Source organism: Martes martes (assembly GCF_963455335.1).
Source record: "Martes martes genome assembly, chromosome: 1".
Lineage (NCBI taxonomy): Eukaryota > Metazoa > Chordata > Mammalia > Carnivora > Mustelidae > Martes > Martes martes.
In genome coordinates this window covers 200,372,891-200,390,735 of record NC_137888.1, presented here as the reverse complement: position 1 = coordinate 200,390,735, position 17,845 = coordinate 200,372,891, and the positions used below count along the sequence as shown (strand labels likewise).

The window sequence follows — 17,845 nt, the reverse complement described above, 5'->3', positions numbered from 1 at the left end:
CTTTAAAAAAAAAAAGAAAGAAAGAAAGAAAAAGACCTATTCAGCATAAGCTTTCCACTCTAGGGCCTTTCTAGTACCTTCCTACCAGAAGGTATGTCCCAATTCCTTTTCTCCTCCATTACGTGTTTTCAAAATACCAGATGGGGAGGCATTATAGTTTAAGAGGTTAAGAGGTTAAAGCAAAACCCTGAAAGTCAGTCAACCTGGATCTGAATACCAACTCCAGTACTTTTTAACACTCACTAAGAAAAATGGTAGCCAAAGAGTTTATCTATGAAACTGAAATAGTAGTACTGTATTTACTTCAAATAGAGGCTCAAAGGAGAGTATCTATTTAAAATCCTCTATACAGCGCCTGGTATATAGTTAGTACTCAATAAATGGGAACTGTTAGCAATTTGTATTACATATTTGTAAGATTCTTTCATTAGCAACAGTCTTTACTCATAATGTATAAAAATATGAATCACTATGAAATACATCTGAAACCAATAAGATATTGCATATCAATTATACTTCAATTTTTTAAAGTATCCACTTTTAGGAAATAAGCATAAATAGTAAGGACCTTGCTCACTTTTATATCCCCAGGTCTTGGCACTAAAAAGGTGCACAGTAAAAAATTCTGAATAAATGAGCAGAGGTAGAAGATGAAGGATAGAGATTGAAGAGAATGGTAAAAATACAGAGAAGCTGCAGAAGGAAAACAGAGTTAACACTTAACTGTAGTCTTCCGGCCCGTGCCAACTGGCTAAGTTTGTTACACATCCACAAGTACAGAAATTGAGACTAGAGTTTGCAAACTTTTATAGCAATGTGACCTTGACCAGTGATCCATAGGCTTATACTTTTTTAAGCATTTTATTTTGAAATAATTACAAATTGACAGGAAATTGCAAAAATAGTACAAAGAGTCTCTGTACACTTCACCCAGCCCCCTCCCATGGTGACATTTTATGTAGCTGGAGTACAATATAAAAACCAGGAACATTACTGTTAACCACACTAGATCTAATTCACTTTTCACCATTCTTCCCAACCTGTATTCATAATCATTTGTGTGTGCATGTAGTTCCATGCAAAATTATTCCATATATAAATGCATATAACCACCACCACAACGAATACATATAACTGTTCGATCAGTGCTAGATTCTGAATGATTTCTCACTTCAGGGGCACCTGCATAGCTTAGTCAGTTAAGCCTCTGCCTTTGGCTCAGGTCATGATCCCAGAGTCCTACGATGGAGGCCCACATTGGGCTCTCTGCTTGGTGGGAAGCCTGCTTCTCCCTCTGCTGTTCCCCTTGGTTGTAACTCACTCTCTGTCAAATAAATAAATAAAATCTTTGGGGTTTTTTTTCCACTTCATTTTTCTAGGACTTCATTTTTATTGTATGGTTTTTTTTAAAGATTTTATTTATTCATTTGGCAGAGAGAGAGAGCGCGTGTGTGCGTACAAGCAAGGGAAGCAGCAGGCAGAGGGAGAGGCAGAAGCAGGCTCCCCACTGAGCAAGACTCCAGGCTCAATCCCAGGACCCTGGGATCAGAACTCAGCAGAAGGCAGATGCTTGACTGACTGAGCCACCCAGGTGCCCTTTAGCATATGTTTAAAATATACCAATCCATGACAGACTAACAGTTAATTTGAGAAACACTAACTACAAGATGTACAAATTGGCTTTATACTCTTTGGAACCCCTTATTTCCTAAATAATTGATAACTGGATTTGTTTTTCTCCTGTTAGGTAGCAGACAATCAAAATTGAAACATATACAGAAAGTCCCCACTTTTTGTATATTGGGATTTTACTGCTATCTAACAAAGTTCAGATATTCTTCCTTCCTCAGGCAGGATTTCACCTTAAAACAATTCCTCCAAAAGAATGCAATGTGTGGGGCGCATAGGTTTGTTAAGTATCTGCCTTAGTTTGTTAGTTTGTTTGTTTGTTTGTTTGTTTTTAGTTAGTTTGTTAAGCATCTGCCTTCAGCTTGGCTCATGATCCCAGAGTTCCAAGACTGAGTCCTTTGTCAGGCTCCCTGTTCAGCAAGTTATCTGCTTCTTCCTCTCCCTTGGCTCCTCTCCTCAACTCATGCTCTCTCTCTTGCTCTCTCCGGCTCGTGCTTTCTCTCAAATGTGGGAGGGGGGAATGTTTAAAAAAAAAAAAAAGAAGAAGAAGAAGAAGAATGCAACATGTGGGGAATAAAAGACATGACCTAAAAAAGGGGGAAAAAAAACACAAAAAAACAAAAAATGAAAACTCCAGATACTTCACAATCCTCATCCAAAATTCTTCAAATTGGATTTCTTTTTTACATTCCCAGATTCCTGAAAATACACTAGAATCATTTCTTACCTGGAGTTTGGAGAAATGTTTCTCTTAAAAAAAAAACAAACAAAAAACACAAAAAACGATTTATTCATTTGAGACAGAGAGAGAGAGCACGATCAGTGGGGAGAGGCAGAGGGAGAAGACGACTCCCTGCTGAGCAGGGAGCCTGCCATGGGGCTCCATCCTAGGACATGAAAATCATGACCTAAGCCAAAGACAGACGCTCAACCATCTGAGCCATCCAGGCACCCCTTGGAGAAATGTTTCAATATGTTTAGACCACCTGTCCTTTATTTTTTTTTTTTTTAAGATTTTATTTATTTGACAGAGAGAGATCACAAGCAGGCAGAGAGGCAGGCAGAGAAAGAGGGGGAAGCAGGCTCCCTGCTGAGCAGAGTATCCAATGTGGGGCTCGATCCCAGGACCCTGAGATCAGACCTGAGCTGAAGGCAGAGGCTTAACCCACTGAGCCACCCAGGCACCCCTAGACCATCTGTCCTTTATTAAGGTATTTTCTTTTAGCTCCTAGCACACACTTTCTACACTCTTGTTTGCGACAGTATGATTAGGACTCTGTAAACTACATTTTTCCTCTGGCACAAATAGCTTGTACTAGAAGAAGACTGAAAGGCTGCGAGAGTAAGAGTGAATGTGCTCCTTCCTGTTGGTCACAGTTTCTACGAGTACTAACCCACTAATACATTTTCATCCTGACATTGATTCCAGTTTCTACCTTTTTTTCCACAATCTCAGACTAGCCTTACTGCAACCCCTCAGATGCCAGCACCAGTTGTCAGGTACCCCTTCCTCAGAGGCCTCAGCTCCAGGAGGCCCTATCTACTCCAAGCTTCTAGGTTCTGAGAACCACACCCCCTTCCTTTCTCCCTCCAGCCCTAGGATAGGCAGCTACTTCCTGCCTTTCTGCTGGTGTTACCTTCAGTGTCCCCTTTTGATTTTCTCAGTTCTCCAGCAGCCCTTTCAACCAATTCCTTACATTAAATTCTACCTTCTGACTGATAAGAGAAAAACAGCCTGAAAGCTTAAGAATAATTAGAATTATTATTCTAATATAACTATGAGATTCATCACTAATGCCACACTGGGGTACAGTGAGCTTCTTACCAAGCTACCCTAAAAAACATAAAACTAGGATGGGCCATGTCTTCCTGAAAATTTAACATATTTTAAAACTGTACATAAGCAATCTTGCAAATTAGACACTCAAGTGTAGGCAAATTTTCCATAAAGACCCAGGAAGTAAATATTTCAGGCTTCACAGGCCATGCAGTCTGTCAGAACTACTCAACTTAGATATTTTTGTGGGAAAACATCCATATACAATAAATGAATGAGCATGGCTGTGCTCCAATAACTATTAACTGACACAAAAACTTCAATGTCATATCATTTTCATATACCACAAAATACTATTCTTTCAATGTTTTTTAACCATTTAAAAGATATAAAATCAGGGGTGCCTGGGTGGCTCAGTGGTTTAGCCTCTGCCTTCAGCTCAGCTCTGCCAGGGAGCCTGCTTCCTCCTCTCTCTCTGCCTGCCTCTCTGCCTACTTGTGATCTGTCAAATAAATAAATAAAATCTTAAAAAAAAAAAAAGATATAAAATCATTCTTAATTCATAGGCTATACAGAAACATCCAGGCAGACTGCATCTGGCCCACTAGCCAGTTTGCCAACCCCCATTCTAGACAGTACTTATTACAAAAGTCAAAGTATGATGTTCACTGGTGGGCTCAAAAAATTGAGTTTAAACCTAGGCTTAAGCTATAATTAACCTTAAACTTCACGGAGACAAAACAATGTTACTTATGTTCTTCAAACTTTAAGATTTTATTTATTTGAGGGAGAGAGAGAAAGCACAAGCAGGGGGAGGGGCAGAGGGAGAAGCAGATGCCCCACTGAGCAGGGGGTCCCAACAAAGGACTTGATCACAGGACCCCAGGATCAAGACCTGAGCCTAAGTCAGACACTTAACCACTGAGCCACTCAGGCACCCCAAACTTTCTTTTGATGAAGACAAAAGATTAGAAAATTCACTAACCAGGAAATTTCGAAGTATGATCTAGGCTCAATTTAAACATTCACCAATTTTTATAACTTCTTTCTCCTTCTATAACACCATAAAAATAAGCACTGGTTTTTGTTTGTCTGGCCTGTATGTATGTGGCTGTGTTCCAATATAACATCGCTTAAGAGTAGTGAAATTTGAATTTCATATAATTTTCATACGTCACAAAGTATTCTTCTTTTGAAGAAAATTAAAAATGTAAAAACCATTAAAAAATGTAAAAACCACTCTTAGCTCACAAATACAGGTGTTCAACCAGATTTGGCCTGTGGGCCACAGTTTAACAACCCCTGTTTTATTTTTATTTGTTATTTATTTTTTTACTATTCATCTCCATGACTTAAGCATTGTCTTTTGTTGTGGTAGTGGTTGTTTTCTGAGATGGGTGTAAAGGCAGAAGGAGAGAGAAAATCTTAAGAAAGCTCCAGGCCCAGCGTTGAGACACTCACACAGGGTTCAATATCACCATTCTGAGATTGTGACCTGTGCTGAAATCAGGAGTCAGACCCTCAAGCAACTGAGCCACCCAGCATCGGTTTTTAAACTGACCTTGAGGGGCTCCTGGGTGGCTCAGTTGGTTGGGCAACTGCCTTCGGCTCAGGTCATGGTTCGAGTCCTGGGACTGAGTCCTGAATCAGGCTCCCAACTCCACAGGGAGTCTGCTTCTCCTTCTGACCTTCTCTGCTCTCATGCTCTCTCTCTCTCTCTCTCTCTCTAATAAATAAAATCTTAAAAAAAAATTAACTTTGAATAATGCAAATTTCTGAATCAGAGAATCAATAAGTAAGGGTCTTGATGTTCAACTTAGAAAAACTTAAGTTAGAGCAATATGGTCTCATTTCCAAAACAATTGAAATAGAAAAAATATTACAGACATCCAAGCAAGTTAGGTACAAGTTTATTTCAAAGTAACCATGATTACACAGCCTCCCCAATTAATCTACAACTACTCTGATCAGCACCGAGATATGATGTCTCTGGAATCTTATGCTCTCACAAATATGTTCATTATTGCTACTTGTGAGCTCTGTCCATTTGTCAAAAAACCGTGAGTTAAAGTCCTAAGAGAACCCCTGAACTAGAACTACCTCATCATGTGGACAGAGCATGAACTGCTAATACAAAAAAAGCACAAGCAGCAGTGCAGTTTCATGCAGGACATGAAGAAAGGCAAAAATAAACATTAGCCCTCTTCACAAAAGTCAGGTTATCTGCCCATGTACCTCTCCTGGTTTCCTTAATATATGGAATGACAACAAACCAAGGCTGGTGTTTCACTTTAGTACAAGTTCCTAGAAGCTCATTTCCAAAGAAGATTTCAGACTATTTAAGGCACTTGGCCAAAGGAGCAGATCTGGATGGTTTACATATCCAGTGTACCTTTTGCTGCAATTATGTTCAGCCATCTAACCCCCAGCATACATATTTGCAAAGTCAAAGAAAAGAAATAACTCAAGGAGGAAATTCTCTGCACCCTCTGAATTGAACTATTACAAGCACCTCAAGACTCCAGAAGACCCCCAGGAAAACAAGTTAACTCAGAATACAGAAATCCAGCTGATTACTAATGGCTGCTATTATGTTATTCCTTAATTAGTATCATTAAAAAGTTAGTCTTGAAGCAGCTGGATGGCTCAGCTAGTTAAGCAACTGACTCTTGATTTCAGCTCAGGTCATGATCTCAGGGTCATGGGATCAAGCCCCTCCTAGGGCTCCAAGCCAGGCACGGAGCCTGCTAGAGAGTCTCTCTCTCCCTCTGCCTCTCCACTCCCTCTTAAAAAAAAAGAAAAAGAAAAAAAAAAAAAAAGGCAGTCTTTGACAAATTGGTAAATGAAAATACCCTTGCTCAAGTTGTGGTATCATCACTAGCTAGCAAGCATAGCTTGAACTTCTTTGGGTCTTCTTTTCCTACCTTACTCATAAAATCAGAGGCACTATCTTCCATGCCCTTTAAAATCACAGCCTTGGTAAACCACAATAATGAGTTGGGGGGAAAGAGTGAGAAGCCACAGTATGAGAAGTCATTAATTAAGGTAATAAAGCCTCCCTCTATGAGATACCGCTTAAGAGGCTCAGCAATTTACACTGGGGCAAATGCAGGAGTCTAACTGGAAATGGACATAGGGACAATCTTCCCTATGTACCCCACCCTTCAGTATGGCCCTTGAGCACCCCCCATTCACCCTTTTTACCTAACTCCCATCTTTCAGGCTAAGTATACATCCTTTGGGCAGCCCTCCCTGCCCACCCACCCCTCTACTCCACCAGTCTGGCTTAGCCGTCCCTGCTCTAGCTCACTGTACTTACTTCTGAATCCCTATCACAAGGTAGGAATTCAATAAATGTTAGCTGAATAGCCAAGAGTTCAATCCAGCTAGTTTTTCTTAATCAACTGGATTTAAAAGGTTTGATTATAATGAAAAAAAAAGAATATAATTCATAATTATTTCATAGAGTTTAAGGCTTAGAATGTAATTTTTTTTCAGTTCTAAATATAAAAAGCATCAGCTATCCCAGAGAACAAAAGCCTCAATTTTAGGGGCACCTGGGTCGTTCAGCCATTAGGCATCTGCCTTCAGCTCAGGTCATGCATGATGCCAGGGTCCTAGGATCGAGCCTCACATTGGGCTCCCTGCTTGGTGGGAAGCCTGCTTCTCCCTCTCCCACTCCCTCTGCTTGTGTTCCCTCTCTCGCTGTGTCTCTCTCTGTCAAATAAATAAATAAAAATCTTAAAAAAAAAAAGCCTTAATTTTAGAGTATCAAGTCTTCTACCATTTTTCAGTGTCACGGCCTTATGGTATATCCCAAAATACCCCTTGATTTATCACTGCATCTGTAGTTGCCTCAATTCCTTTTGGCCCCTAATATTCACAGAGAGATAAATGAGGCTACTGATCGAAGGATTTGAACAGAAAGACAACTAAGCAAGGGGAAAGGGGTATAATTTAAATAGATTATCCATCCTGGAAAAAACACAAATATACAAAACAACAGCTAAAAAGGCTGGAGGAAAAAACTGGTCTAGCACAGAACACAATAGGCTATCCTACCATGAGGAAACACTCATGGTTCTCTCTCAGACCACCACTATGAGATCTCCAATTATCATCAGTCTGTCTCCACAAAGACCAACAGAGGAAGCATAAAAACTTCTCTCAGCACTAATCATTCATTAGCCCAACTCATATACTCAATTCCCTGACTTTCTCTGTCCTAATGCAAGTTATTTAAGAATGTCTTACAAAAGATGTGAGTAATTACTTTTTTAATATTTTATTTATTTATTTGAGAGAGGAAGACACAGCGAGAGAGGGAACACAGGCAGGGGGAGTGCGAGAGGGAGAAGCAGGCTTCCCACCGAGCAGGGAGCCCAACACGGGGCTCGATCTTAGGACCCCAGGATCTGCCTTAGGACCTAAGCCAAAGGCAGATGCCCAACAACTGAGCCACCCAGATGCCCCTATGCCAGTAATTATTAATGCTGCTATTCACTCTATCAGAAAATCAGATTGACAGTTATGAAGAATCAGGTCAACTCAAACATTTATTAAGCACATACTATATGTACCCAACTGCTAGTTACCAGGATTCCTCCATCTAAAAGAGTAAGTCTCTATAACATATTTGTTATGTTCCCTGGATTTGGTAGTACATGGGACAAAATCCTTTAGGTCCTAGCAATAGACAGAACCAAAAAAGTCTATGTGATCCAAGAGAATGGATGAATGCTTATATAGAGAGGCTCCAATGAAATGGTCAGCCTTGATGCTTCACATTAGTAACCACCTAAAGGATCTTAAAAGTTGGAGAATTGCAAAAATACACATGCAGGCAAATATATCTTTTAAAACATTAATATGGAAAAACAGTAATTATGGAAATAAAAGTACTAAGCAACAGGTACACTTCACAAAAAACACACAGCTAACAAATTTTGCAGCTATCATATGCACAGCAGAAAAAATGTCAGGTTCCAACTCCTGCCCCAATTTTGTATCTTCCTAACATTATCATTATCTTCTCTAATAAGTAAAAAAGGTAGTCAAAGAAAGATAGATGGACATCAAGTATTTCTTGGTAGTCTGTCTCTCTAATGAACACAAGCAATATAATTGGGGAAACACTGGTTTTATATTTAACTACCACTGTTTCGATGTATTAATATTCTGCTGTTAACATTATTTTATTATACAAACTGCCATTAATCTGCCCGAAAGAATACATTATACTTTTCATGATTGTAGCAACTGGTTTCCTGAATAATTACAATAAACAGTTTTCTAATGGACATGGTAAACTTAAGCTAAAGAGCACACCTATTAAGGTTATCTTGGGGAAAACTTCAATAGTGTATTTTCACCTATTTCTAACAAAATGTTTTATTGTACCTCAACAAAATTCATCTCTTTACTACAGATAATTTTCAGCATAGAAGAAGTACCATAAAACGTGTAGCTTACGTTTTAGAGTTGAAATAGATACTCCTGTCTAGAACTGATAAAATAATGGAAGAGGTGTATTTTTAACCAAGTAATTTTAGAAAGTCTGTGTGTGTTCCAGATTAGAATAAGTGGATTTCCATAGAAAGGGTCTGCAGCCATCTATGTAATTCATGAAAAATAAGGCTAGCTCTACTTTACATTCACACAAAATTCATTTAAATTTTAACTTTGGCATCATCTGCCTACTACAGTAGAGAGTATGTAATTAAAAACTATTCACTTAAGAGGCCAAATATTAGACAAAAGACTCAAAGTACAAGTTAGTCCATAGGTCTCCACAAAGAGCTAATCATGAAACAAATACTGGTGATTACTATACAACTAACCCTCCCCCAAGAGAGGACCTAACTGCACATGGCAGGAAGCGGGCAGCAGGAAGAGATATAGTCAGAAACCATCACTTGCTCCAGGTTCTTGCAAGCCCACAAGCAGTGCTCCCAGTAAACAGACCTCCCAGCCCCTGCCAGCATGATCACACTTCTAGCAACACCCACACCATCCCAAGGATATTCTCACTTGTGAGATGTTAGCATCTGACAGAAAAAGCACTCTAAAATAAAAAGCATCTATAAAAATTTAGACCAACTTTAAAATTTCATCTCAATGGCCAATCTATTTGCTTAGCTGGAAAAGATACTGATGTAACCACTAGTTTGATTTAAAAAAAAAAAAAAAGAAATCAAATTAAAATACATTGTACCTGAATTCCAAACCTAAGGAACTCGGATACAACATTCCACTAGTATATGATAACCAAAAATTACATGAGTTAAACTGCCTGTCATCCGAATCCATGAAAGTAGACTTCCAAATACACATCCACTATGAAAAACAACAAACCTAATGAATTTTCAGTTGGCCAGCTTCAAACCAACGATTTTCAAAAAACTGTACTTAAATGCCTTGAGCTTTCTTTTCAAAATAACCAAGCAACTAATCAAAGTAGGGCAGGAATAAAAACTACTTAATCCGGGGCAGCTGGCTGGCTCAGCCGATGGAGCATGTGACTCGATCTCTGGGTCATAAGTTCAAGCCCCACACTGGGCATAGAAATTACTTAAAAATCTTTAAAAAAATAAACAAAAACTACTTAATCCATCAGCACCAGACAGAGCCAACAGTAATATATATACATTTTTAAAAAGAAAAAAAGTGGGGCGCCTGGGTGGCTCAGTGGGTTAAAGCCTCTGCCTTCGGCTCAGGTCATGATCTCAGGGTCCTGGGATCGAGCCCCGCATCGGGCTCTCTGCTCAGCGGGGAGCCTGCTTCCTCCTCTCTCTCTCTGCCTGCCTCTCTGCCTACTTGTGATCTCTGCCTGTCAAATAAATAAATAAAATCTTTAAAAAAAAAAAAAAAGAAAAAGAAAAAAGAAAAAAAGTATAAAATTCAAAGTCTAAACAAAATCATGAAAACACTATTATAAATTAACCAGATATACTCACTCAGTGGGGAAACATATTTGCAAGGACACCTACCACAGCATATGTCCTAAAGCCTTTTTAAACTGCTTAACATGACAACCAGACACCGTAATAAAGCAACTCAGTATTTCCTGTTAAAAATGAGTACATCTTATAAGTAAATGCAAATATGTAGAGGATACAGTATGTAGAAAAAAGGTAGAATAATATATGTAGTATGATTCCATTTATATAAAAACAAACAAACAAAAAAAGGAAAAGGTCTGGAAAGGTATACACTAAATTGTTAGTAGTGGTTACCCTCTTGGATAGGGGATTTGGAGAGCTGGAGCAATGAAGAGATGTCAAGGGTGGATTTTTACTTTTTCCTCTATTAATATCTGTATTATCTTACCCCTCTGCCATAGGCCTTTATTGTTTAGGTAATTTAAAAAAGAAACCATTTAAAACATACTACCAGACACTGTTACTATTCTTAAAATAGCACCCTTATGGTACATCCAGAGATAACAGTAATATACCTCCAAAGCTTGAATTTTAAAGCTCCATCCTCAGAGATTAAAGAGGACAAAGAGACATCACAATTATAATGCAACCCTAGACTGAAAAGAGAGGACACTGTTGAGACAACTGGTATAATGTAAACATGAACAGTAAGAGTTAACAGTATCATTACAAATAGTAAATCGCCTAGTCATTGGTTATCCAAGAGAACACTTTTGCTTAAGTAATACTATGAAATATTTAGGGGTGAAGAGTCGTGAGGGCTGCAACTTGATTGAGCCAAAAATAAAATCATGTATATTCTTTTATATAGAAAGATAAACCAAACGTGACAAAATTTTCAATTACTGGTGAATGCAGATAAATAGTATATGGAAATTCATTATGCTATTCCTGCAACTTCGGTTCAAGTTTGGTATTTTTTTTTTAAATAAAATGTCTCCCCACACCCTGCTTTGGCTCCCGCCCCCCTGCTACCCTACCCCTTGCCCTGGACCTCTCTCAAAGAAGGAAGGATTCTAAACTCGATGCTTGGTAACTCCAGATGTAATAGTTCAGTTTCTAATATGAATGGTTTCTGAGGGCCTTACGATAATAGCTCTTAGTGCATTACAAAATAAGGTACTCTACAGTACTCTGGAAGAATTAACAGAAACAAAGCTGGTCAACTTTTGATTCTGTAACCCAGGCTATTCATTCTTTGCCATCCAACATATGACTATTCTAACTTCTCTGCAAAAACTGACAACAGTCATGGAACACCATCAATTATCAAGTCAAGAAAAATTATAAATATCTGTTAAAGAGTAAATTATAAATTATAATACACTTTAATTTTTTTAAAGGGAATAGATTTAATCAGTCAGTACAGTGAAAAGTGGCAGAAAAGATTTGGGGATATCAAAGTTCCACTGAGGAAACTAAGAAAGTATGGTCAACTAATAGGTTAAAAGTATGTCTTGGCAGTTTGAGCTTCTCTTAGTAAAACACAACTGTATCAACAGTTGCTTGATACCTAAAGACATAATGTGTCAGTATAAGAATGGTCGGCCTGAAATCTGGCAAAGAGCACAGAGGAACATGAATATTGTAGAGATATACTCTCTCCTAAGTATGAGAATAGTTCATCAGGCTTTCTCACCAGGAAATCCTCCCAGTGGTATTTCCTCTTAGTTGGCTTCCTATGGCATCTCCGTTCCCCCTGTTAACTAAGGTGAATTACAAGAATTCTATGAGAATTTGACTAACCTCACTGCTTTATATTTTATCAGAACATGTAGAAATATTTTTTCCCAGTCAATAAACTTTATTTTGGCCAAATTCATCATGCTTTTCTTATCATGATGCCTTGTACTCTTCTTTCTAGCTGCATCTTTCCATCCAGTACTAATAATAAAAGAGCTAACACTATCCTAATTCTTAAATTCTCATAAAACCCTTCGCAGAAAATACTATTATGATTCCCACTTTATAATGACACCAAAGCACAGAGTAATTATGAAACCTGCTAAGGTTCATAAAGCTATTAAGTAAAAAAGAGGTGAGATTCTAAAACCTAGCTCCAAAGCCCAGGGTTTAACTTTTTTTGTGTGCTTTGGACAAAAAAATTTTGGCAGTCTGATGAAGCCTGTGGATTTCTTCTCAGCTTAATATTTTTAAATGCATAAAATAAAATACAAGGATTACAAATGAGACCAATTATGTTGAGGACAAAGACCCCAAATGTGTGATACAGTAATACATATGCTTCTTAATGTAGTGGTAGATCTCTTCTCTACTATAATGTAGAGATGTAATGATGTACATAATGTAATGTTTACATTACATCAATGTTTTGATGTAATAATAAACATTAATATTTTGAGGTATCTACAATCACAGCATATTATAAAAAATATTTTACTTGTACTAATAGTAAAATCACAAGTACTGTTGGTAGTCCTGTAGTTTGCTATTTATATTGGCAATTAAAAGAAATGCTAACTTCTAGTCAGAGGTTAGTGAAGAGGTAATTTTCCCAAGTTCAAGGATGCCATCCAAGTTAAGAGCCCTCCCCCCAACATTGCACACTATAATAAAAGCCTCTTAATACTGCAATTTAAAGGGATCACTCCAGGGTCCTTGTCTCTTTCTTCCCAGGCTCCCTTGGTGATCTCTTCCAGTGCTGTGGTTCTAATACTAGGTTGATGACCACAAAATGTATCTCTAGTAGTCCAGACCTTTCCCCTGAACTCCAGGGGACTATCAATTCAACCCGAGTGTCTAACAGGCATTTCAAACTTAACCATGTCTAAAACTGAACTCCTAACCTATTTCCCAAACTTGTTCTTGTCACAATCATACCTGCTACCTTGGTTGATGGCAATTCCATCTTTCTAACTACTCAGTCAAAAAACCTTGGAATCATCCTTGGCTCCTCTCTCACATGTCACATCTGATCAACAAATCATTTTCTTCATTCTTCAATGTATACCCAGAATCCAATCATTTCTCACCATCTCCTGGTTACCACTTTTACAAGTCACTAGCACCTCTCTTCCAGATTGCTAACTTCATTACAAGTCTCCCTGCCTCTTCTGTTCTCCCCTGCAAAGGGGGTGATCCTTCCAAAGCTGAAAGCAGAGCATGCATGTCACTTCTCTGTTGAAAACTCTGGACAAAGTCCTTGTGACTCTACAAAGCAGTGTGAAATCTGCATCCCACCCTGACCCGAATTACTATTTATTGCTCTTTTTTGTTCATTCCGTTTTAGCCATACCAGACAGAATTCACCAGGTCTGCCTTAGCACCTTGGAACTATTCCCTCTACCTGGAATGCTTTCACCCCAGGTACTAATGCAGTTAACCCCCCCCCCTTTTAAGTCTTTGCCTAAGTATCATTCTCAAGAAGGTACACCCAGTCTACCTCATTTTAAAATGTCACATCTTCCCCAGAAATTCTGGACTCCCCCTTACCCTGCTCCATTTTTCAAAGCACTTTCCTTTGACTATTCTGTATTATTCATTACTACCCATCACTAGGAGGGGTGCCCACAATGGCAAAATTCTGTTTTGTACAACACTCACCTCTAGTGCGCCTATGTTTGGCACAAAATAGACATGCATATGTTCAAAGAACAGCACTTCTACAGCTGTTAAGTACTTGCCTCTCTTATTAGAAGAGTTCCTTAAAGACTTTAACTGGATCTAATTTGCAGTGTCCTCAACACCTGGCCCCAACAGCAGACACCTAATGCACAGATACTCAGGTGATTACAGCCATTTTCACCTGAAACACAATCCTATATGCCACAGGAAAAAAGGCCAGGTCTCACAGCTGTGACTGATTAAAGAGTGCAAGACAAACACAGAACATCAGGTTCCAACAGTTACTTCAATCAAACTGAATTTATGTTTCCTGCCTCAATTTTTTCACGTGTCTAAGAACCATTCCAAACTACCTAAAGTCTAAAAGGGGCACCTGGTCATTCCTTCCTCCGGGCACATCACCCCCTCAAGTCCACCTAATCTTTCCAAGCTTGATTTTAAATCCTACCTCTTAAGTTTTCCCTGATGACCCCAGCTAGAAGCATTTATACATGCCACACTCTGTGCCAAGGGCTTTTCATACATTCTTCTTTCTCATCCAAAGCCCTATGAGGTTGCTACCATCACAATCCCTATTTTGAAGACGGGAAAACCCAAGCTTAGAGAGATGAAGACACTTGTCCAAGGTTCAACTAGTGTTCAAACCCAGGGATGTCTGACTCTGAAATCCAAGTTCTTTAACCCTACACTGTACTGCTTTCCCCCCTTCCGTGGCATAGTGACTGACTAGCTTCTACATACTACCTCAGAGGGCCTCCTGTCACTTCATTTCTCTGGGTTTCAGTTCCTGCATCTGACAAACAGGTGATGTTGTTCAGGATGCCTACTAAGACCCCTTCTAGTTCTTACAGTATTATAACAGAAAACATGTTATAATTCTTTTTATACTCCATGCAGATTAATACACACACACACACACACACACACACACACACACTTTGGAACTTAGTCACTTAAAAATGCAAAGCGGTGGCGACATAAAAGCAGTGGAAATAACTCCAAGACCTGTGTCAAACAATAAACATTCTTGATTCCTCCCCACCCAGGTCCATCAAAGATGCACTTGAGTCCATTTTCCCACATTATGAAAAATTATATTTTCCCCAAGAAGTATAAGGATGTGATCCTTAAGGCTTCTGGACTTCACCACATAAACTGATAAAAAGAAAGGTAAGCAGGCACTTAGTCCAATCAGGGGCTAGCATGTTGTTTTGTACAGGGCAACTGTTCAATAAGTGTTTATTGGATCATGATACAGAATGGTTTGAGGTTCTCCAAGTCTCATACAAAAGCCTATACAACATGAGCTTTGTAACTGGACTGACGATGGTGCAGTAAATTAAAACAATCTAATTGAGGTAATGTTAACCTAAAACCAAAGAACCCGAGAAAGGATAAAGCCACGTTGAGACAACTTACTATCAAAAATGAAAGCTGGGTTTGTCTAGAAAGGTAGTGTAATTATTTCTCTTTGTGTGCAGAAATCACCATCAATATCCCAACATCATCCTTCTGTGTTGCAAATGAGTCTAAGAACTACCAAGTAAGATCCAGACATTACTGGACCAAGTGGAAAAGCTTTGGCAAAGGGTTAAAAAAAAAAAGATAGCTGAGCTAATAAAATGTGTCAAAAGGGCAAATCTCTTGGAATCCTTCTGCACATAAAAGTGACAGTTTCATCTGAAATCCCTACCAACCGTTAAGTTTGAAATGAGTCGTATATTCGTAGGTCTAGACTTCAACCAACACCAGCAAATGGAGTTTCAGACAGCTTTTTAAAACAATAGTCTTGTGAGGGCGTAAGGAAAGAAGTGAATCCAGGCTCTCGAGTGGAAGCTCTCCGAGGTATCAGATACAGTAGCAGATACAGCCCTACCCAGAAATTTAAAAAAAAAAAAAAAAAAAAGTCCAACTCTGAAAAAATACTATCGGGCAAAACTGTATTTCAGGTTTCTAGACTGCTGTCTCTGCAGAGAATCCTCAAACGATCCTCGGTTTTTAAGTAAGTCTTTATGAGAAGTAGAAAGTCATCCATTTAGGGTAAAAGGGTCCTGTTATCGAGGAAGTAGTGTCCGAAAGTGTGCAAATCCCACAACCTGGAAGAGAACGTCTGCCCCTCCGAAGGCTTTCATTTTCGGGCGGAAAAACAAACCCGGTGTCACCTCAACATCGGGGCCACACAAACCTCGCCACCATTACAAAACCGAAGTGCCAGAGGTGCAGAAGCTGAAGCCGGAAGCACTGCGAGGCCAGGATCGAGTTCCAGGAGGGAAAAAATCAAACCCGAGAGTGCAGCCCGGAGCCTCCGCGGCCCCAAGCCGAGGGAGGCACGCTAGGCCCTTCCGGTCCGAGCCGCCGTCGCCGGGAAGCCGGGCGACAGGCCGGGCGACGGGCCGGGCTTCCACCCGAGCCCGGGGATTCGCGGCCTACCCTCGCCGGTGCCCTCTCGCTGACTCCGACACCGGCAGCTCCTCCGCCTCGGCCCCTTTGCCTGCGGCGCGGCCTGCGCGCACCGCGAGGAGCCGGAGGAGTCCGCCGAGCCTCGGGCCGGCCGGGTCGGTGCGGACGCGGCGGCGGCGGCGGAGGCCGTGGCCGCCCCTCCCCCACCGGCCCGGCCCAACCGCCGCTGCGACGCGAGCAGCCGCGCCAACGCCGGGCCCAACCGCCGACCCGCCGCGGCCCGGGCGAGAAGCGGCGGCTGTGGCGGCGCGGGCCTGCTCCCCACGCCGACCGCGCGAGTCCACCGCGGGCCCGTTACTCCTCGCGCCGGCCAGCGCCGCCGCCCGTCAGGACGCGCCGCCCTCGGGGCTCTGGCGGAGGGCGGCCGCGGCGGGCCGCGGAGCAGATACTTACTCAGGGGTCGGGTGCTCGGGGTCGTAGAAATCCCCCATCTTCGGAGGCGGCTGCGGCGGCAGCTGCTTCATCAGGAGCGGCTGGAAGCGGCGACGCGAGCCCCCTCCCCGCGGCAGGGCGACGCGCGGGAGGGGAGGGGAGGGGAGGAGGCCGCTGGTCCGACCGCGGCGGCGGCGGCGGCGGCAGGGGCGGCCCGCGTCGCTTGCTCGCTCGTTCGTTCCCTCCCTCCCTCCAGCGCCCGCCCGCCGCTCTCTCCCCCACACACTCACACGGGGAGCGACGCGCACCCCGCCAGCCCCTCCGCCGCTCAGGCCCGGCCCCTTAAAGGGACACGCACGGGCCGCGCGTCCGCCGCCAGTCGGCGCTCCCGCAGCTGCCGGGCGACCCCAGGCGGGGGCGGGTCGGCGGGCCAGATCCTGCCCGCCGCTTCCCGGAACAATAAGCGCCGGACCCCGAGCTGCGAAGCCGTCGCGACCCCTCCCTCGGGCCCAGCGAGGCGGCGGGGGGCTGAGGCGTGACCCGGCCCAGCCCCGGGCTGTTGGCTGGCAACGTCAGGGGAACGGCCCGAGCCCGCCGGGACTCTACCCTTCCTGCCCCGCCGCCTGGGAAGACCTGCCCGCCCGGAGCAGCGGAGCCCGCTGTGGCGGCGTCGAGGGCCCGCCTCCCGGGCCTCCGAGCTCTGAGGTACCGCGGTTGCCCTGCCTCACGAGCCTCTCGTCCTTCTCTTTATTTCTCCTCCACGCTTTCGCTCCCCCTTGCCTCTTCATCTCCCCCACCTCAGCAGGTACCGAGACGGAGCCAGGCCCGGGATTCGCCCGGAGGCCGAGCTCCCGGGACGCCGCCTCCTCCTCCCCGCCTCCTTCTGGGTCTTCTGCCCCCTCCCCAACTCTGCAAGGCCGCAGCGCTCGTCTTCCGCGGGGCTCTTAAGGCCTCGGAGCAGATGTCCTCGTCCAAGGCTGTTGATCACTTTCCTGCGAAAATGACGAGGTGAGAGTGAACAGGACAGCTTGAAAGTGCTACGGTTTTTAGTTATTTGGGGGAGGAGAAACAAGAATGCACA

General features: G+C 42.2%; 1 protein-coding gene across 1 annotated transcript in view; it reads right to left on the bottom strand.

The window, feature by feature from the left end:
- The window catches only part of SETD2 (SET domain containing 2, histone lysine methyltransferase), a 123,727-nt gene extending 106,693 nt beyond the window's left edge, over positions 1 to 17,034 (bottom strand). Inside the window, exon 1 of the mRNA XM_080829243.1 lies at positions 16,786 to 17,034. Within this exon, the coding sequence (XP_080685369.1) occupies positions 16,786 to 16,856 (71 nt within the window). The 5' untranslated portion in view covers positions 16,857 to 17,034. The remainder of the gene's footprint in view (positions 1 to 16,785) is intronic.
- Positions 17,035 to 17,845: the final 811 nt, after the last annotated feature.